This window comes from Hylobates moloch, unplaced genomic scaffold (genome assembly GCF_009828535.3).
Source record: "Hylobates moloch isolate HMO894 unplaced genomic scaffold, HMol_V3 SCAFFOLD_17, whole genome shotgun sequence".
NCBI lineage: Eukaryota > Metazoa > Chordata > Mammalia > Primates > Hylobatidae > Hylobates > Hylobates moloch.
The window spans coordinates 28,692,908-28,711,862 of NW_026652292.1; the positions used below are offsets into that span (position 1 = coordinate 28,692,908).

At 45.9% G+C, this 18,955-nt stretch overlaps 1 protein-coding gene across 4 annotated transcripts in view; it reads left to right on the top strand.

Annotated features, from left to right (window-relative positions):
• Positions 1–18,955, top strand: part of PDZD2 (PDZ domain containing 2) — a 474,581-nt gene that overhangs the window by 158,034 nt on the left and 297,592 nt on the right. For all 4 annotated transcript variants that reach the window (XM_032135867.2, XM_058430032.1, XM_058430033.1 and 1 more), the window contains exon 2: positions 2,799–3,634. In XM_032135867.2, coding sequence (XP_031991758.1) covers positions 3,159–3,634 — 476 coding nt within the window. In that variant the 5' untranslated portion in view covers positions 2,799–3,158. The remainder of the gene's footprint in view (positions 1–2,798; positions 3,635–18,955) is intronic.

Below are 18,955 nucleotides of genomic sequence, written 5' to 3' on the forward strand. Positions count from 1 at the left end.
GCTATCCTGCGGCCCCACCCTCTTGGCCGACAGTGATTGGACATCAGATCCGAACTGAGCCAATCAGCTTCTCTCACTTCCAAAGTAGTAATTAACAACTCGAGTTGCAAAGAGTGGAAAACAACTCAAGATAAAGTTTATTTTCATTTAAAGTTTAGTTTCATTTTGCTTTACCTTTTTTCTTTCATTTTAAAGTCGTCAAAATTTTACAATGTAATTTATTGTAAGGATCGATGCTGTCTTTCAGGTTAGGGCGAGGGCAGCAATGCAGCCCCTTCCACGATGGCAGAAAGTGAGGACGGGAAAGCTGTGGGGAACCCAGGAGGCGCTCTCTCCTGGTCCTGCGCCTCTGCCCGCCACCGATCAACTTCTGTTTCTTAGCAGGATGACTTTCTTTGCTACTCAATCCACACAGCAGATAGAATCGTTCAAAAGTTCGTTAGTTCAAAACCTATGACTCCTGCCACACGGTAGAAACTGACTCTTTCAGAGGCGTAGTACTGAGGTCTCGGGGAACGCTGATGGTCCCAGCTTGGCTGAGATGTGAAGCTCTGGACAACCCCCACGAAACAGGAGGGGAGGGGCGGGGGAGGTGTTATCGTAGACCTATTACACACTAATTTCCATTTATTTATGTATCTCCCCACTAGACTATGAATTCCTACAGTGCCTTATTGCTGGTATATAACCAGTGCCAAGTTCAAGGACTTGATAAATGTTCGATAAATACTTGATGAATAAATCAAATGAGTGCAAACTGACACCAGGAAAACATTTCCTACTACTCTTCAGTTTGGTTTTCCTCAATCAGACTTATTTAAAGAGCATCTTGCCTAAGATATTTACGGTTTTTGTTTTCTTTTTTGAGACTGAGTCTGGCTCTGTCGCCCAGGCTGGAGTGCAGTGGCGCGATCTCGGCTAACTGCAAGCTCTGCCTCCCGGGTTGACACCATTCCCCTGCCTCAGCCTCCCGAGTAGCTGGCACTACAGGCGCCTGCCACCACACCTGGCTAATTTTTTTTTTTTTTTTTAAATAGAGACGGGGTTTCACTGCGTTAGCCAGGATGGTCTCGATCTCCTGACCGTGTGATCTGCCCGCCTCGGCCTCCCAAAGTGCAGGGATTACAGGTGTGAGCCACTGCGCCCAGCCTGATATTTACTGTTTTTATATGTATGGAGCCATCTCAACTGTGACTAACATCCTAAATCACAGGCTGTTAAAATTGTAATGTAAAGGATCTTTTAAAATGTCTTATAAATTATTAGGAGTCTACGATGTGGTAGGTGCTGTGCTGGAGTAGTGAATATATTGATGAATAAGACAGTGACTAGCCTGGCCAACATGGTGAAGCCCTGTCTGGGATTACAGGCACCTGGGATTATAGGCGCCTGCCACCACACTGAGCTAATTTTTGTATTTTTAGTAGAGATGGGGTTTCACCATGTTGGCCAGACTGGTCTCAAACTCCTGACCTTGCGATCCTCCCGCCTCACCCTCCCAAAGTGCTGGGATTACAGGCGTGAGCCACCGCGCCCAGCCTTGCATTTCTTTTAACAACCATGTGATTATATAGATGACATTTGCTAAGCTTTTGATTTATTTGGAACCAATTAATAGCTGGCACTCAAGTTCTTTGGAAACTCAAAGCACGCTATATTGGAAATTTCTTTTTGGTTACTGAGTAATAAGGTCATTTATTATTGACATGGCTTCTGACACCTCTCCCATGCATTATTATTCCTTGTTAAATCACTTCCTGAGAAGGCTGGAGAATGTTTTCCACCTTAGATGGCATGGTTTATATTGACTTTCTCTGGGAGAAAGTGAAGTTCAGAGAAGAGCGTGAAAGGGATCACTTTTCTATGTTTATGGAGAATGGAGGTGAAATTTTTCTTTGGTGGAGAAGGCGAGTTGGCAGTAGAACTGAATTAACCTTTCACTGGGGACCTAATATGTACCAGGCACCATGCAGAATTCAGACGGAGTGTGAGGCTTTAGCTCTAGTGGGAGCCGCTGGCCCTGCTGTCTGCTGACTGGTGTCACCACTGTATTCAGTGTGTTTAAAAGCAAGGCAAAGAAGGCACCTGTCTTCTCAACCAGGCAATTGGAGAAACATTTCTCTGGAGGGGATGGCTTTTAGGTTGGCCTGAAAATAAGTCGGTTTTAACTATTTACCAAAGGAAATGGAGAGAGGATACTAAAACCTGGGCTGCAAAGAGCCGGACTTCCCTCTGAATCTACAGGATGGCAAAGTTTGGGAATGGTGTTGCCCTGGGACGGAGGTGAGATCTCTCCATGGTGTTGATCGGCTCTTTCTTCTGTGGGTAGTGTTGTCAGAACAGATTTCTGGAATGGAGAGCCTTTCTGTGTGTACAGCAGGGCTGACCAAGGCAAATCAACATAGATTTTCATTTTCTAGGAGTGTAAGATTTTAAATATATGCAGATCCTTCCACAGCCTTCCACGGGGTCTTGTCACACAGCCTCCTGGTTGGGTGTGAGTTTGATGGTATGTTGGTGGGGGTTGTCTTGGCACAAGTCATCTGTTTTCTCTGCTGATCCAGGAAACTTCCTGGAGAAGGCCAGTGTTCCAGAGGCATCTGTCTGAGAGAAGGGAGTGTCCATACAGCATGTGGAGGTAGCCACACGGGGGAATGGGGAGGCGTTAGGTTCTGGGTTTGTGCTTGGTGCCTGAAAAGTACACATGGTCCTTCTGTAACACAAGAGGCTATGTTTTCTAGGTGAGAAGGCTCACTGTTGTAACTGGAGCTTTTTGTTTTTTCCTCTCCCTCTCCCAGGTGTGGATGAGCCCAGGGAAGGACACACAGCCACTGCTGGAGGGATCCTCCATTCCTGTGTCATTTGCATGGGTCCTGCTGTGAAATGAACCTGGCGGGGACTTGTTAGACACTTCCTTCCTTCCCTCATTGAGCACTCCAGCGCCATTGTTCCACAGTTGTTCTAATTGGGTCCTAGCTTCCTCCTGCCAAGGCAAACAGCATAGTCTTGAGTAGGTGTCCCTAGGCTCATCTGCCAGCCTGAACATGAACACAGGCAAAGCTGATGATGGCCAGGGACCCCAGGGGACGTGGGACCCTGTGGGGTCTGGCCCCCAGGAGCAAGACCTCTTATGATGCTGGTGTCTGGGAGTGAGCACCATGCCAATCACCCAGGACAATGCTGTGCTGCACCTGCCCCTCCTCTACCAGTGGCTGCAGAACAGCCTGCAGGAGGGTGGGGACGGGCCGGAGCAGCGGCTCTGCCAGGCGGCTATCCAGAAGCTGCAGGAGTACATCCAGCTGAACTTTGCTGTGGATGAGAGTACGGTCCCACCTGATCACAGCCCCCCCGAGATGGAGATCTGTACTGTGTACCTCACCAAGGAGCTGGGGGACACAGAGACTGTGGGCCTCAGTTTTGGGAACATCCCTGTTTTCGGGGACTATGGTGAAAAGCGCAGAGGGGGCAAGAAGAGGAAAACCCACCAGGGTCCTGTGCTGGATGTGGGCTGCATCTGGGTGACAGAGCTGAGGAAGAACAGCCCAGCAGGGAAGAGTGGGAAGGTCCGACTGCGAGATGAGATCCTCTCACTGAATGGGCAGCTGATGGTTGGAGTTGATGTCAGTGGGGCCAGGTAAGTAGGGGGAATGCCTGCTGGCACAGGGGCTGGACATGGGAACCCGGTGGTTCCCAGATCTGCAGCTGCAGAGGTTTATGAATCCTGCCAATAATAAGCTGATGGCATAAGAAATGTCTCATTTAAACCCCCTCATCCATTCAACTAGCATTACATGTTCAACTGGAGCACCAAAGGTTGGGTCTTGGATGTGTTTTCATCTGCCTGTCCCATATCACCTTAGTCCCAGCAACTATGAGGCTCCCAGCCTCACAGTCCAGAAGCCCCACCCTGGAAGATCCACTTTGATCTTATCTGAATGCATTGAATACTCTCGAGCATATTTCTGTCTTCTACCCACATGGCCACCCACCACCACATTAAGTTATTGGACTGTCTTGGTGTTTCCCAGGTGAATCAGGGAACAAGACCCCAAGGGCCCCAAGACCATTCTCAGGTTTAGTGATTAACTAGGACTCACAAACTCAGAAAAGCAGTCATATTTCTAGTTTCAGTTCATTACACCGAAAGGACACAGATAAACATCAGCAAATGTAAAAGACACAGAGAGTAGAGTCCGGGGAGACCAGGCACAAGCTTCCAGTTGTCTCTCCAAGTGGAGTTGTGTAGACGGTGCTTAGTTCTCCCAGCAATGATGTTTGATGCCAACCAGGGACACACACTCGAATCTTGGTGTCCAAGGTTTTTTCTTGGGCATGGGTCATATAAGCATGGAGTACCTGTGTGGTTGACCTTAGCTACTCCTCTCCAGTCCCTCCAGAGGTCAAACTAATGCCACATGACCCAAGCCTTCCACCACAAGTCACATTCTTAGCATAAACTCTCTGGCAAGGCCAAATACCCCCAGGTATACAAAGACACTCCTGTCAAGCAGGATATTCTAAGGGGTTAAATCTTATCTCCCAGGAGCCAGTCCTTTGTTTGGAATGCACATGGTCTCAATACCCCACCCTTGGTGAGTTAACCCTTCACTACACATCAGGGTTTTAATGATAGGTATATAGGAAAGAGACTGGGAAAGAGAATTTGAGGATATTCTGAGTGAGATCCATGAATTTTGTCAAGCTTTCAGGGGCTCCTGGGAGTAAGGCTCCTATGTCACAGAAGGAGAGAATCATGGAGAGAAGGCCACCTTGAGAAACGTAGTGACCTTTGGATGATGGAGACAGGTCATCCAAGGAGACTCTGCAAGGAGAGAACCAGAGCAGAAATACCTTGACCTTAATCTTCATCCTCCCTCCGGTGTCAGAGCCTCCCATCAGTGGAAACCAGCCAGAAGCCAGGGGCAGGGGAGTCCATTGATTTGTCTATTATGTGTCAGTGCCCTGGTGCAAAGTGCAGGGTGGAGAAGAATGGAGATTGGATGTGGAGGGTCAACAAGAAGTCATTGGGCACATACAACATGGTCCAAATTCAAATGATCCAGTACATGGAAAGGACGTAGCACAGAGCTGGCTCTCAGGTGTGAGGATTTACGTGGTAGACACTCTCACCAGTATTTCCTTTGGTTTGCCCCTTCAACTGCAGATGTTTTTAGCCAATGGCTAGGTGCCTGACTGGCCGTTACTGGGAAAAGCTACTCATTTTCAAGGAGGGATGAAATGATTTTATTTGGGATTAGAGATTGTTCTCAGAAAAGGAGCAAGGCTGACCACCACCAGGCTCAAGATGCTGCAAAGAGTTGAAAAAGTGACTCAGATTCCTGGAGGCTGGGTCCAGGGTTAGAAGTGGGGATTACCATGGAGCTGGAGATAGTCCTTTGAAAGTGGTCCCTAAGAGCCCCTACCATTTGCAGCTGTCTGGTTGGAAAGAAGCTGATTGGGATAGAGAGGTAGAAGGAAGATCAGGGAGGGGACATCCAGCAGGAGGACGAAGTAGTCAGGAGCTCCAGCTCCAGAGCAGATAACTGGGGCTGCCTCCTTGGGTTCCCTTTACTAGCTGGTTGATCTTGGGAGAATTGTACCTCTTAGCCTCAGATTCCCCATCTGTGAGAAATGGGAATCATAAGACTATTGATGCCAATAATTAAATGATGAAATAGTACATGTAAAGGGCTTAGCACTATGTCTAGTAAGTAGTACTCTATACGTATTAATATCATCATTACTACCATAATGGAGAGTGTTTGGGAGGTTGCTGGAGTCTTTAGGAGGCAAAGTTTTCTTTCCCAGCCTCTAAAAATCTATCTACCCCTGGGATGAGATGACTTTCCGGCTACCAATGGAGGATTCCTTGATGTTTTCATTTACTTGTTGGGGGAGTGATAGGATGATGCCCAGTTTTGCAAAGAAAGAAGATTAAGAAGAATAGAAGGGTGATGGGCCAGGGTCATGACAGAAGGTGGAACATAGAACTAGAATCTTTACTGAAGCTCTGAAGAAGGATCACATGTGGTGTGATGGAGGGAGCAGTGGACTGGGTTTGGGATTCCAAGTTCTCTCCAAGGTCTTCTTGCAACTAGCTTTGAGACCCTGGGTAAGTTTGTTGGGACGGCGGTATTGGGGTAGGAGGGAGGTTCTCTGTAGCTGCCTATGCTAAAATACTAGGGGTGAATCTGTGAAACACTTTTTTATCTATCTGGGCTAGTGTTATTGTTCCAGAAGCCCATAGAGGTTTAGTGGTGTTCCTGGGATGCCACAGTGATAACTGGCAGAGCCGAGGCTCAGGCTCCATCTCTGACTCCCAGCCGAATGTCCTATTCGGTGCACCACTGCACCACTCCACTTCTGGGCACTCCAAAAGAGATGCTTGGATGGGTGTGGCCTGTTGGTATCTGGACTCAAAAGAGCTGAAGCTGAGGAGCTTAGGAAATAGGAATAGGAGAAAATGTCAGGGAATAGACCAGTGGAATTCGTAATTGTTACAGCTGGCTGTTCCATAACATACCTGAGATTTGTTTTAATCAGGTATGCTAAAAGATGCACACATGGAAATGGCTGTCACGAAGTCTCAGATCTGTAGAAACAGGAGGCACACCACACCACACCACACAGGGCTACACGGGGAAGGGCAGGGGTCAGTGAGGAGGCAGAGAAGAGAGAGGAGAGCATGGCCCAGAGCCTTTATTTTATTTTATTTTTTATTTTTTTGTTACAGACAGCATCTTACTCTTATCACCCAGGCTGGAGTGCAGAGCTACAATCATAGCTCACTGCAGCCTTGAACTCCTGGGCTCGAAGGATCCTCCCACCTTAGCCTCTCTAGTAACTATGTCTACAGGTGTGCACCACTGCATCTGGCTTTTTTTTTTTTTTTTTTTAAGAGATGGTATATTACTGTGTTGCCCAGGCTGGTCTCAAACTCCTGGCCTCAAGTGATCCTCCCACCTCAGCCTCCAAAAGTGTTAGGATTACAGCTGTGAGCCACTGCACCCAGCTCCATAGGCTTTATTGAGGTTTTCATGGGAAGGAACAGAGGAGGCAGAGTAGGTGGCTGAGTGTGCTTAGGATTGGATAGTTTGAATAATTTCAGTAGGCTCCGGACTATATGGGTGGTCCTTAGTTGTCCAGGTGTCTGGCCCTGGAGTGATTTGAGGCAGGGGAGAATATTGGCTTGGTGTGTGAATTTGATAAAGGAGATAATTAGGTATGGCTCTGGGTTGGTTGGTTTGTATGTTAAAGCTCTACTCACAAGGGAGTCCTTTGCTATAAATATATCTCTAGGAATCAGCTACCCCTGGGAGGGGCAGCCTGTCCACGTTCAAGACTCCAAATGTCAGAGCATCAAGAATACAGAAAATAGGGGCAAGGTAGCTCACGCCTGTAATTTCAGCACTTTGGGAGGCCAAGACAGAAAGATTGCTCAAGCCCAGGGGTTCAAGACCAGCCTGCGCAACATGGCAAGGCCCCATCTCCACAAAAAAAAAAAAAAATTTAATTAGCTGGGCATGGTGGTGCACACCTGTAGTCCCAGCTACTCGAGAGGCTGAGGTGGGAGGATTGCTTAAGTCCAGGAGGTTGAGGCTGCAGTGAGCCATGTTTGCACCACTGTACTCCAGCCTGGGCAGCACAGCAAGACCCTGCCTCCAAAAAAAAAAAAAAGGATACAGAAAATAAGAACATATAATGAAAACGCTGGGCTTCTGGAAACCTTCCACAGCTAAGGAAGTAAAATCTCGTTTAGTGGTCAACAGTCATGACTTTGAAGTTCCTTTCTGTGTTGATGCAGCCATGTGTGCTAGATGATGAAAAGCCAGGTGAAAGAGGGTGTATCCTGAAGCCACTGAGATGTAGGGGTAGGAGAAAGGGAAGGCCAAGACCTATTGCCTGGTCTTCATGAAAGAGAGCTTGAAATTGAATCAAGTAATGAGGCAAGGAATCCTCAAGTCCTGGGCTCCTATTGCCTCATAACAATCAAGGAGTTAACAAGACAGACGAGCTTGATTTGTCACTCCCTAGTTCTCTTGAATACTTGCAAGAAGTACCATTTATTGAGCAGTTTCTACCGTAGAGGAGGTCTCATTTAATAGCGACCACAGTTCCATAAAGGACAGCCTTTGATGAGAAACCTTGGCTGAATATCACTTGCCCACGGTCACCTAAGTAAGAGGCAAAACCAGATTTGAACCCAAGTCCTTCTGGCTCCATTGTCTGTATTCCTAACCACTGCATTGTACTGCCTCAACTTCTGCACCAGATCTGTACTTTGGTCCTTGTGCGACCTGGTGCATTATTTCATGGATGGTTTACATCTTCACAAAATACCTTCTCAGTATAATCACAGACACCAGGGAAGAAAATGACTTATGAAGAACAAACTATAAGATTTCTTTTCTACTTGCCCAAACTGACAAGGAAAACAAGCCCCCTGCCTCCTCTTATACAAGGAAGCCCGGCCAGGCGTGGTGGCTCATTCCTATAATCCCAGCACATTGGGAGGCCGAGGCGGGTTGGTCACCTGAAGTCAGGAGTTTGAGACCAGCCTGGCCAACATGGCGAAACCCTACCTCTACTAAAAATACAAAAAATTAGCCAGGTGTGGTGGTGCATGCCTGTAATCCCAGCTACTCGGGAGGCTTAGGCAGGAGAATCACTTGAACCCAGGAGGTGAATGTTGCAGTGAGCCTAGATTGTGCCACCATTGCACTCCAGCCTGGGCAACAGAGCAAGACTCTGTCTCAAAATAAATAAAATAAAAAGAAGCCCAATTGTAATATAGACTCCTTTTGGCGAACTTAGCTCTAGCCAGAGCTTTAGGACTAGAAGCACTTTGCAATTTAGGTAGTAGGGAGTTGAAAGTGTTTTGAATGTTCTCAAGATGTTCCTTATCACTCTTTGTGACTGACTGTTTCCTTCAGTGCTAAAATTTTCCCACCTACCTATGTGAGTTTTGTCTTAAAAAGTGGTAAGTAGAAATTAGAGTTCTGTACAGACCCCAGTGTACCTCTCTGCCTCCCAGCAAATGGTTCCTCGGTTGATGGTTGCCTGTTCACTCTTACTTGTAAGCAGTGGGTTTCGGGGTCAACACACCAACTTACCTGCCAGCGTGATAAATGGTCCACACTAGCATGTACAGCTGTCATATGAGGTACTCTCTTGCAATCTCTTCTGTTCCCTGTCTGGAGTTTGATTTTGAATTCAAAACTACCTTAGATGGTGTTATGGATTGAATTATGTCCCCCCAAAATTCATATGTTGAAGTCCCAGCCCCCAGAATATGACTTATTTAGAAATAGGGTCATTGCAGGAATAATTAGTTAAGATGAGGTCCTACCAGAGTAGGTTGGCCCCTATTCCAGGATAACTGTTGTCTTTATAAAAAGGGCAAATTCGGACACAGACTCAACACAGGAGTAACACCATGTGTGATTGGAGTTATGCTGCTAAAAGCCAAGGAACAACCAGAAGCTGGGAGAGAGACTTGGTACAAACCCTTTCGTAGCCTCTCCAAACTAGGGGAGCTTGGCTCTGCTGACACCTTGAGCTCCAGCATCTCACCTGTAGAACTGTGACACAGTAAATCCCTGTTGCTTAAGCCTCCTGGTTTGTGGTCGCCCTAGAAAACTACTAGTACAGGTGACATTTTATCCCTGTCACCTTATAGGAGTCCATTTTTCAGATGATTTCCTCCCCGACACTGGACCCTTCAGAGCACTGTGGATGTTTTTTGATGAGGACACTCTGAGAACCATGTGTGTGTTAAGTGTGAAAGGAGCAGTTACAATGTCATGATTTGCTTATTTCAAAAATTAGTTTAGGGTTGATTTGGAATGTCCATCCTTTGAGAAAAGAACAAAAAATTCAAGGCCATGGGTTTGACAGAACTTCTGTACCCCAGACCTGGTTTAGAGCCTAAACCTGTGACTGCCTCCAAATTACAGACCCCGTTCCTGATTCCTACCTTTTCACTGGCTGGCACTCCTGATCCCTAGTAATCCTGGGAAGCCTTCATTCTTTTGAGTGTTAGCAGCTTTGTCCTGATGGGAACTTCTAGAGAACTTTCTGGGAAGGGAAGGTATTCACGGTGTTTGATGTCACCTGCCCCATCTTGAAGGCATGGCTGATAACTCATGGAGGAAAGTTTTTGTTTGTGAGCTCCATCACATCCGCTCTGGGGACTTTCTGGAATGTTCTACTTATTTGTTTGGTGCAGGGAGAACTGGGAAGGTTTTCTAGATTCATTCCTACAAAGGAATACTTTGTAACGCCAGTCACTCCCTAGCTTTCTATAAGTAAACCAGATCTGTTCCCTAAGGACAGATTGTTCCAAATTGGTCGCAAAATATGGAATTAATTAAAACAAAACCCACACACCAAAACAGAAACAAATGTCTTTTCTGAAAAGTAAAAGTCTTTTCACTTAAAACGCATTTTTGCAGAATGTAAACTTTGGGCGTCTTTGTATTTTTTTTTTTTTTTCAAGACGGAATTTCACTCTTGTTGCCCAGGCTGGAGTGCAATGGCGCGATCTCGACTCACTGCAACCTCCGACTCCCGGGTTTAAGTGATTCTGCTGCCTCAGCCTCCTGAGTAGCTGGAATTACAAGTGCCTGCCACTACGCCTGGCTAATTTTTTGTATTTTTAGTAGAGAGGGGGTTTCACCATCTTGGCCAGACTGGTCTTGAACCTCTGACCTCAGGTAATCCACCCGCCTCAGCCTCCCAAAGTGCTGGGATTACAGGCATGAGCCACCGCACCCGGCCATCTTTGTACATTAATAAACGTGAGCAGAGCACAGTGCAAAGAACACGGGCCTCGGAGAGAGGTGGGTCTGGCTTCTGGACCCACTTATTGGCTGTGTGATGGGGGCAGGTGACCTCAGCCACAGGCTGTTGCTGCTATTTCCCTAAAAGGGTTGTTGAATGGATGACAGATGATTTACCTAATGTACCGAATACAGCATCTGGCACATGGTAGATGTTCAGCCAGAGGTGACTTTTAACACGCCACCCAGTCAGCCTCAGGCAACCTGGACCCAGAGCACAGTGTGCACCTGAGAAAAGCCCTTTGAGTTTGAGGGAGAGAGAAGAGCCTCAAACTCTGCCTGTTCACTCCACAGGGAAGACAAAGAATAATCTTTGGTCCAGACACTGGGGTCCATTCCAATATTGAGCGAGTGGCATGGCATGGGGACCCACCATTTGGAAGGGATGCTGGCGCATGCAAGAACCGGGTCCCGGAGCCTGCAGGGCCTGACGGCACCTTTGAGTTCCGGGAGTGTGAAAAGTCTGTGTGGTTCTAGAAGAGGGGCCAGGATGCTGGGCTGGCAGAAGGGGGCTGGGGGGCTCAGGGCGACAGGCCAATTGGTACAGAAGTATGACATGTTGTGAGGACCAGTGGAATGTCAGCCCTGGTCAGAAGTCACCTTCAGCACAGTACCCGCTGCCTTGAACTTGCATGTAAAATTAAATTTAGGGTTGCTGCAAGCTTAGGCTCTGGTTACCCATGGCAACCTTGAGTTCTGTCTGGATTATAGCAGATTTTAAACAGTGTCAAGAGGCTGCTAGAAGGTGTTACTTGGAGAAACGACTGCAGGTAGTGATGTAGGTAGGAGATGGTAGAGAGAAAAAATTGCCAATTGTAGCTTGATACTATAATCTCTGGGGCCACTTAGCAAAAGGGTCCTGCCTACCTGAATATGCCCAAAGGTGCCTGACGCTCTATGCAGTACTGGATATATAGTAAGAGGTCATCATCATCATGACTTAGAGACATTAAGGAAAGGTGAAATTAATACTCAGCTTGCTGTTTAAAAAGCCGGAGAAGCATGTGATACACTTTAGAAAGATGTCCCTTACCGGTTAAAAGGAAAACGAGTTTCAGCATTTAAAATTCAATTATGTGGAAAACCTGCCGGGTGGAACAGCCCATTCCCCAAGGATGAAGTGTAAATGAAGCATTACGGACTGTTTGTTCGTGACCCGCTTCATTCCTTTCAGACTGCTGTCTCCACGTGCTGTTTCACTCCAGGACTTGGTTTCTGGAAGGTATCCCAGGGTTCATCCAAGTCCTGTTTTCTCACTGTACCAAGGTGGAAACTGAGGCTTCAGGAGGTGGTTTCCTGGGGTCAAGTATCATCTTAGAGAAGAGCGACGCCTAGAATTCATGCCCTCTGACTCAAATTCTAGAATGTTTTCTTTAACATCATAAATAACAACTAATGAGGCTGGGCACAGTGGGTCACGCCTGTAATGCCAGCACTTTGGGAGGCTGAGGTGGGTGGATCACTTGAGGTCAGGAGTTTGAGACCAGCCTGGCCAACATAGTGAAACCCCATCTCTACTAAAAATACAAAAAATTAGCTGGCCATGGTGGCACATACACCTGTAGTCCCCTGCTACTCAGGAGGCTGAGGCAGGAGAATCGCTTGAACCGGGAGGCGGAGATTGCAGTGAGCCGAGATCACACCACTGCACTCCAGCCTGGGCAACAGAGCAAGGCTCCATCTAAAAAAAAAATAAAAATAAAAATAACTAATGAAATCAGGATGGTTTTTTAACAGTTTATTATTTACATAAAAACATAGAAAATCTATGTTTTTACCTGTTCTGAAAATGGATAGTTACATCTAGAACCTTCTATCTCAACAAGAGTGTAGCTTATAGCTGCCTCCTAAGAGTGTGGCAATGGCCGTGGGAGAGGACGGTGGGAGCTTGCTTTCCTCACCTCTTGGGAGTGCCATCTGACAAGCTGTGAGGCTCTGAGGGCCGTCGCCTGCCATCTTGTGGTTGAAATCGAGCACAGTGAGAGAAAGTGCTGGGAGCCCCAGTCCAGTTTATTATGCACAGGCTGTGTGTGAGTTTCACCGCCGTGCTGTTTGGCTGATGTTTTCGGCCTTCAGAGCTCTCTCTTGAATGGCAACATCTGAGCTATCCTCTCCTCTCTGTGACTAGTGTTTTTTCCTGTGGCCCTGGGAGGTGCCCCGTTCGAGTCCCTTCACACACACAGCCTCGGCCCTCAGGCATCGCACTAATGAATGAGGAGCTGATCTGAAAAATCCGCCTGTGCTAAGTTCTTCATGATGGATGACAGAGGGGAGTTATTCATCCCGTTTCTCTACCTCTATTCTGGAATCAGAAGCCTTTTAAGGAAAGCGTGAGCAGCAAGACAATTTCCAACACTACAATGGCCAGTGGGGTGAGTTCTTTCAGAAAACTGGCAAACTTGGCCACACCCTCCGTCGCAGCCCACAGATCATTGTTGAAAGCCACATGCACAGCTGCTTTTCAGGGTCTACTTGTTTTTATGAGGGAAGAGATTCCATAAAAGGAGCGACTTTGCATCATTTAAAGAGGATTGAGGTTTCAGAGCCAGATCCAGAGATGCTCTTTAATTTTATCCCAGTGACCTGCTCCTCCTCTGGTACCCTGGTCACAACCTTTCTGAATGGGGGCAGCACAGCCCCTGGGTGATTAACTTGAGCCATGGAAGATGGAAAACCCAAATATCCACGTAAGACACTCGCTTTTAAACTCTTAGCACTACTTTCGGGAATTGTAATGGGAATTGTAAACCATACAGAGAAGAAAGACAAAAGCATCTTAGTGTGGTTATAGTGTTACTGGTCCAACTTCATACCCTTCTATCTATAAGCAGCCCCTGGGCCATTTTCAGCAATCCTGACTTCTACTTTATCTTTTGTGTCCAGGTACTAAATACGTTATGAACATTTTTATTCTCTCATTTTGAGCACCAAATGCCCTCAAATGACTCTCAGGCCTTTTTTTTTTTTTTCTTCTCCAGAGATTTTTTTTTTTTTTTGAGATGGAGTCTTGCTCTGTCGCCCAGGCTGGAGTGCAGTGGTGCAATCTCCGCTCACTGCAAGCTCCGCCTCCTGGGTTCACGGCATTCTCTTGACTCAGCCTCCAGAGTAGCCGGGCCTACAGGCGCCCACCACCACGCCTCGCTAAATTTTTGTATTTTTTTTAGTAGAGACAGGGTTTCACTGTGTTAGCCAGGATCGTCTCGATCTCCTGACCTTGTGATCTGCCCACCTTGGCCTCCCAAAGTGCTGGGATTACAGGCGTGAGCCACCGCGCCCGGCTGCCTCCAGAGATTTTTGAATTTCAGGCTTTGGCCCCTGTTTTGGCCTTTGGCCCTCTCTTAGTTACTGTGGAAGCAGAGACAGGTAACCAACTGCAATGCGTAGGTGAGCCGTTCCTAATGAACTTCACTCTCATTCCACCTGGGCTTGCCAAGTACAGAAATAAACAGACTTGCGCTCGCATCTTTTGGTGTTGGAGGGCACCAATATCAAAAGGGGACCTCTTGCTGGAGGACAACAATATCTGCTATTTAAGGACCCAAATACATAACTCTTGTACAATGTAAAATGAAACAAAGCTTTTAAACAGTTACATAGATTTCTTCATGGGATTCTTCTTTGAGATGTGATCTTTCTCCAAAGATTTTGAAGATGAGAGTTTGTTTAAAATGTTCTGAAGCTCTGATACTAGTGGCCTTTTTGTTTTTTATTTTTTTGAGACAGAGTCTCGCTGTCGCCTAGGCTGCACAGAGCACAATGGCACGATCTTGGTTGGCTCAATGCAACCTCCGCCTCCCGGGTTCAAGCGATTCTTCTGCCTCCAGCTCCGAAGTATCTGGGACTACAGGTGCACACCATGCCCGGCTAATTTTTTGTATTTTTAGTAAAGACAGGGCTTCACCGTGTTGGCCAGGCTGATCTCGAACCCCTGACCTCAAGTGATCCACCCACCTCGGCCTCCCAAAGTGCTGGTGTTACAGACCTGGCCTTACTAGCGGCTTTTTTGATAACTTGGAATAACAATGTTGAATTGTATGGATCTCTTATCTTTGAGTCACAGAAACTTGGATGCCAGGGCTGCAGTGATGGTATAATAGCTGACTCATCCCTCAGGGCTTTTTTTTCACCAAAGGAAAGACGATTCTATCATTTGCAATGTCTCTTTGACTTAAATTTAGCCATTTCTTTTTGGGGAGGAAGGCTGGGCTAGTTCCATAGCTGAAGTACATGTCTCCCCAGCCCTTAGGCCGGACTATAAGGTTGATCAGTTTAAATGGGGCTGGGATTCTTAAGAAACTTTTGACCTTGGGAATCACAGATATATCTTCACAAATATCCCTGAAAGGAGGCCTGAACTATTATGGGGGCGAGGGGAGTGGATAGCCTTAAAAATTCAAGTTCTAGCCAGGCTTGGTGGCTCATGCCTATAATCTCAGCACTTTTGGAGGCCAAGGCAGGTAGACAGGAGTTGGAGACCAACCTGGCCAACACGGTAAAACCCTGTCTCTACTAAAAATACAAAATTTAGCCGGGTGTGGTGGTGTGTGCCTGTAGTCCCAGCTACTTGGGAGGCTGAGGCAGGGAAATTGCTTGAACCAAAGAGACGAAAGTTGCAGTGAGCTGAGATCATGCCACTGCACTCCAGTCTGGGCAAGAGAGTGAGACTCTGTCTCAAAAAAAAAAAAATAAATAAATAAATAAAAATTCAAGTTCTGTTAAGTACAGGTCTCTGTTAAATTCCATGGCAAGTCTGGGTTTTTCCCTGACTCAAGAGTTTTATTTAGTCCAGATATCCACTCCTGTGAAGTCCTCATCTGAACCAGTGGAATGGGCAGAAAGAACATACATAGAAGTCACCAGAAAATGGTTCATGCTCTAGAATGGTGGTTGCTAAGGTGAGAAGCCTGAGAACATCCATGGGTAAGAGGAAAAATTACCAGTACCCCAATAAATTTTTTATCTTTAAAAAAATTGAGTTTGACCAGTAATTTAGATATGGATTGACACTGGCTTCCTTGTTCAATCTGAATGTTGGAGAGTCCCATTTTCTGTGTAGTCCATGACATATCCTGAGGGAAGGGGAGAAGGTCCACAAAGGCCCCCCCACTGGTTAATTCACAACCCTGTTTTTTTTTTCTGTCCCCCAGGCTGCAGTGCAGTGACACAATCAAAGCTCACTGCAGCCTTGAACTCCTGGGCTCAAGCAATCCACCTATCTCAGCCTCTCGAGTAGCTGGGACTACAAGGTGTGAACCACGGTGCCTGGCCTGTTTAATCCACTTTGGGCTTATGTCAAGGGACTGGTGTTTATGTAGGCTCACCTGATGAAGTGGGTTTATGGATTAAATTATTTTGTTTTAACTGAGTTAACTTTACCAAATGGGCAGAAAAACTAAAGAAATTTCTTATTTTTGTTTTTAATATACAGAGATGAGGGTCTCACTATATTGTCCAGGCTGTTCTCAAATTCTTGGCCTCAAGGGATCCTCCTATCCCAGCCTCCCGAAGTAGTGGTATTACAGGAGTGAGCCACTGCTCCCGGCCTAAAAATAATACAATTAATGCAGGTGTAAGCAAACAATAAGAAATGACTGGGTTAACACTTTTCTTCCTGCTACCATGTGCTAATTATGAAGTAAAACAGTGACAATCTATGTAGACTGAGAAGTCAGACAAAAACAAAAAATTCATCAGGAGACTATGTGAAATACAAACTTACAACCACTAGCATTAAAGAAAAACCTCATCCTAAGCATAGATTGTGCCTTATGGTAATACTTGACGATATGAGACCATCATAATTAGCAAGATATTTAAAATCTAAATATTCACGGCCGGGTGCGGTGGCTCACGCCTGTAATCCCAGCACTTTGGGAGGCCGAGTCGGGTGGATCACAAGGTCAGGAGATCGAGACCATCCTGGCTAACACGGTGAAACCCCGTCTCTACTAAAAATACAAAAAATTCACCAGGCGTGGTGGTGGGCATCTGTAGTCCCAGCTACTTGGGAGGCTGAGGCGGGAGAATGGCGTGAACCCGGGAGGCAGAGCTTGCAGTGAGGGGAGATCGCGCCACTGCACTCCAGCCTGGGCGACAGAGCGAGACTCTGTCTCAAAAAAAAAAAAAATCTAAATATTCACAACATGAATACAAATAGTTTAAAATGTTTTAGCAGTGTTTAAAATTACGCATTACTTAATCTAGTCGAGGATTTTAGTAAACTGAATATTTAAGAGCCTGTTTTGAGGGTTTTAGAAAACATAAATGCTTAAAGTAAAAAGCTACATACCAATAGAAAAACAGTCTTCCTGATGTGGTCAAAATAGCTAAAATAATGCATGGAAAACAATATAGCTGCAAAATAAAACGCACGGTTTTGTCAGCAAATTCCAATGCACAGATCCACAGATGTGGAAGATGCACAGAAATATTGCTGAAGGTTCGAAGAAACAGTGTAGTCAGGGAGATCTGCTGTGCAGTTGGACTTAAGTACTGCTGTTTCGCACATGTTCCAATTAAGAGTATTTGCTTGATTCTGGCCAGGCACGGTGGCTCACGCCTGTAATCCGAGCACTTTGGGAGGCCGAGGTGGGCAGATCACTTGAGCCCAAGAGTTTGATACCAGCCAAGTCAACGTGGTGAAACCCCATCTGTATTTTTGTAAAAACTTTTTTAAATAAAAAAGATTTTTAAAAAAGAATATTTGCTTGTGTCTGTTTCAGTAATGAAATAGACCTATTTATTTGTGAGGTCACTAAAAGAGGTACCAGAAAAGATGTATTTTTCAAAATTCAATTCCTTTGTTAGTTAAAACAATGGTTTATGGGAAAATTATATCAGGTAACAGTAGCTTTAACTAGAATAAAAAGGAATTCAGGATATCCCAATTACACTGATTTGAGTTTTACAATTATATGTTGATGAAAAGAGTCAAACTTTGTAAAATATTTAGAGTTTTATTCTGAGCCAAATATGAGTGACCAAGGCCTGAGACATAATCTCAAAAGGTCCTGAAAACATGTACCCAAGGTAGGTAGGTTACAGCCTGATTTTACACCTTTTAAGGGGACAGAAGTTACAAGCAGACATCAATCAATATGGGAACAGCCTTCCAGGTCAAAGGTGGATTCAAAGATTTTCTGATTGACAATTGGTTGAAAGAGTTATTATCTAAAGACATGGAATTAGCCCTGGTGTGGTGGCTTACGCGTGTAATCCCAGCACTTTGGGAGGCCAAGGCGGGTGGATCACCTGAGGTCAGGAGTTCAAGACTAGCCAGGCCAACATGGTGAAAACTCATCTCTACTGAAGAAAAAAACAGCCAAGCGAGGTGGTGGGTGCCTGTAATCCCAGCAACTTGGGAGGCTGAGGCACAAGAATCGCTTGAACCTGGGAGTCAGAGGTTGCAGTGAGCCAAGATTGTGCCACTGCACTCCTGCCTGGGTGACAGCGAGACTCCATCTAAAAAAAAAAGAAGAAGAAAAAGGAAAAAAAGACCTGGAATCAATAGAAAGGAGTGTATGGGTTAAGATAGGGGGCTGTGGGGGCCAAAGTTCTTCCTATGTAGATGAAGCCTCCAGCTTTAGAGAGAATAGATGGCAAGGCCGGGGCGGTGGCTCATGCCTATAATCCCTACACTTCGGGACGCTAAAGTGGGTGGATCACCTGAGATCAGGAGTTTGAGACCAGCCTTGCCAACATGATGAAACCCCGTCTCTACTGAAAATACAAAAAAATGAACTGGACGTGGTGGCAGGCACCTATAATCCCAGCTACTCAGGAGGCTGAGGTGAGAGAATCACTTGAACCCAGGAGGCCGAGGTTTCAGTGAGCTAAGATCGCGCCACTGCACTCCAGCCTAGGCAACAAGAGCAAAACTCCGTCTCACAAAAAAAAAAAAAAAAAAAAAAAAAAAATGAATAGGTGGCAGATGTCTCTTATGAGACTGTAAAAGGTGCTAGACTCTTAGTTAAATCTCTCCTGGATCAGCAAAAGACCTGGGAAAGGAAGAGGATCCTTTATAGAATGTAGATTTTCCCCACAAGAGACAGCTTTGCAGGGCTGTTTCAAAATATGTCAAAGAGATATATTTTGGAATAAAATGCTTCAATTTC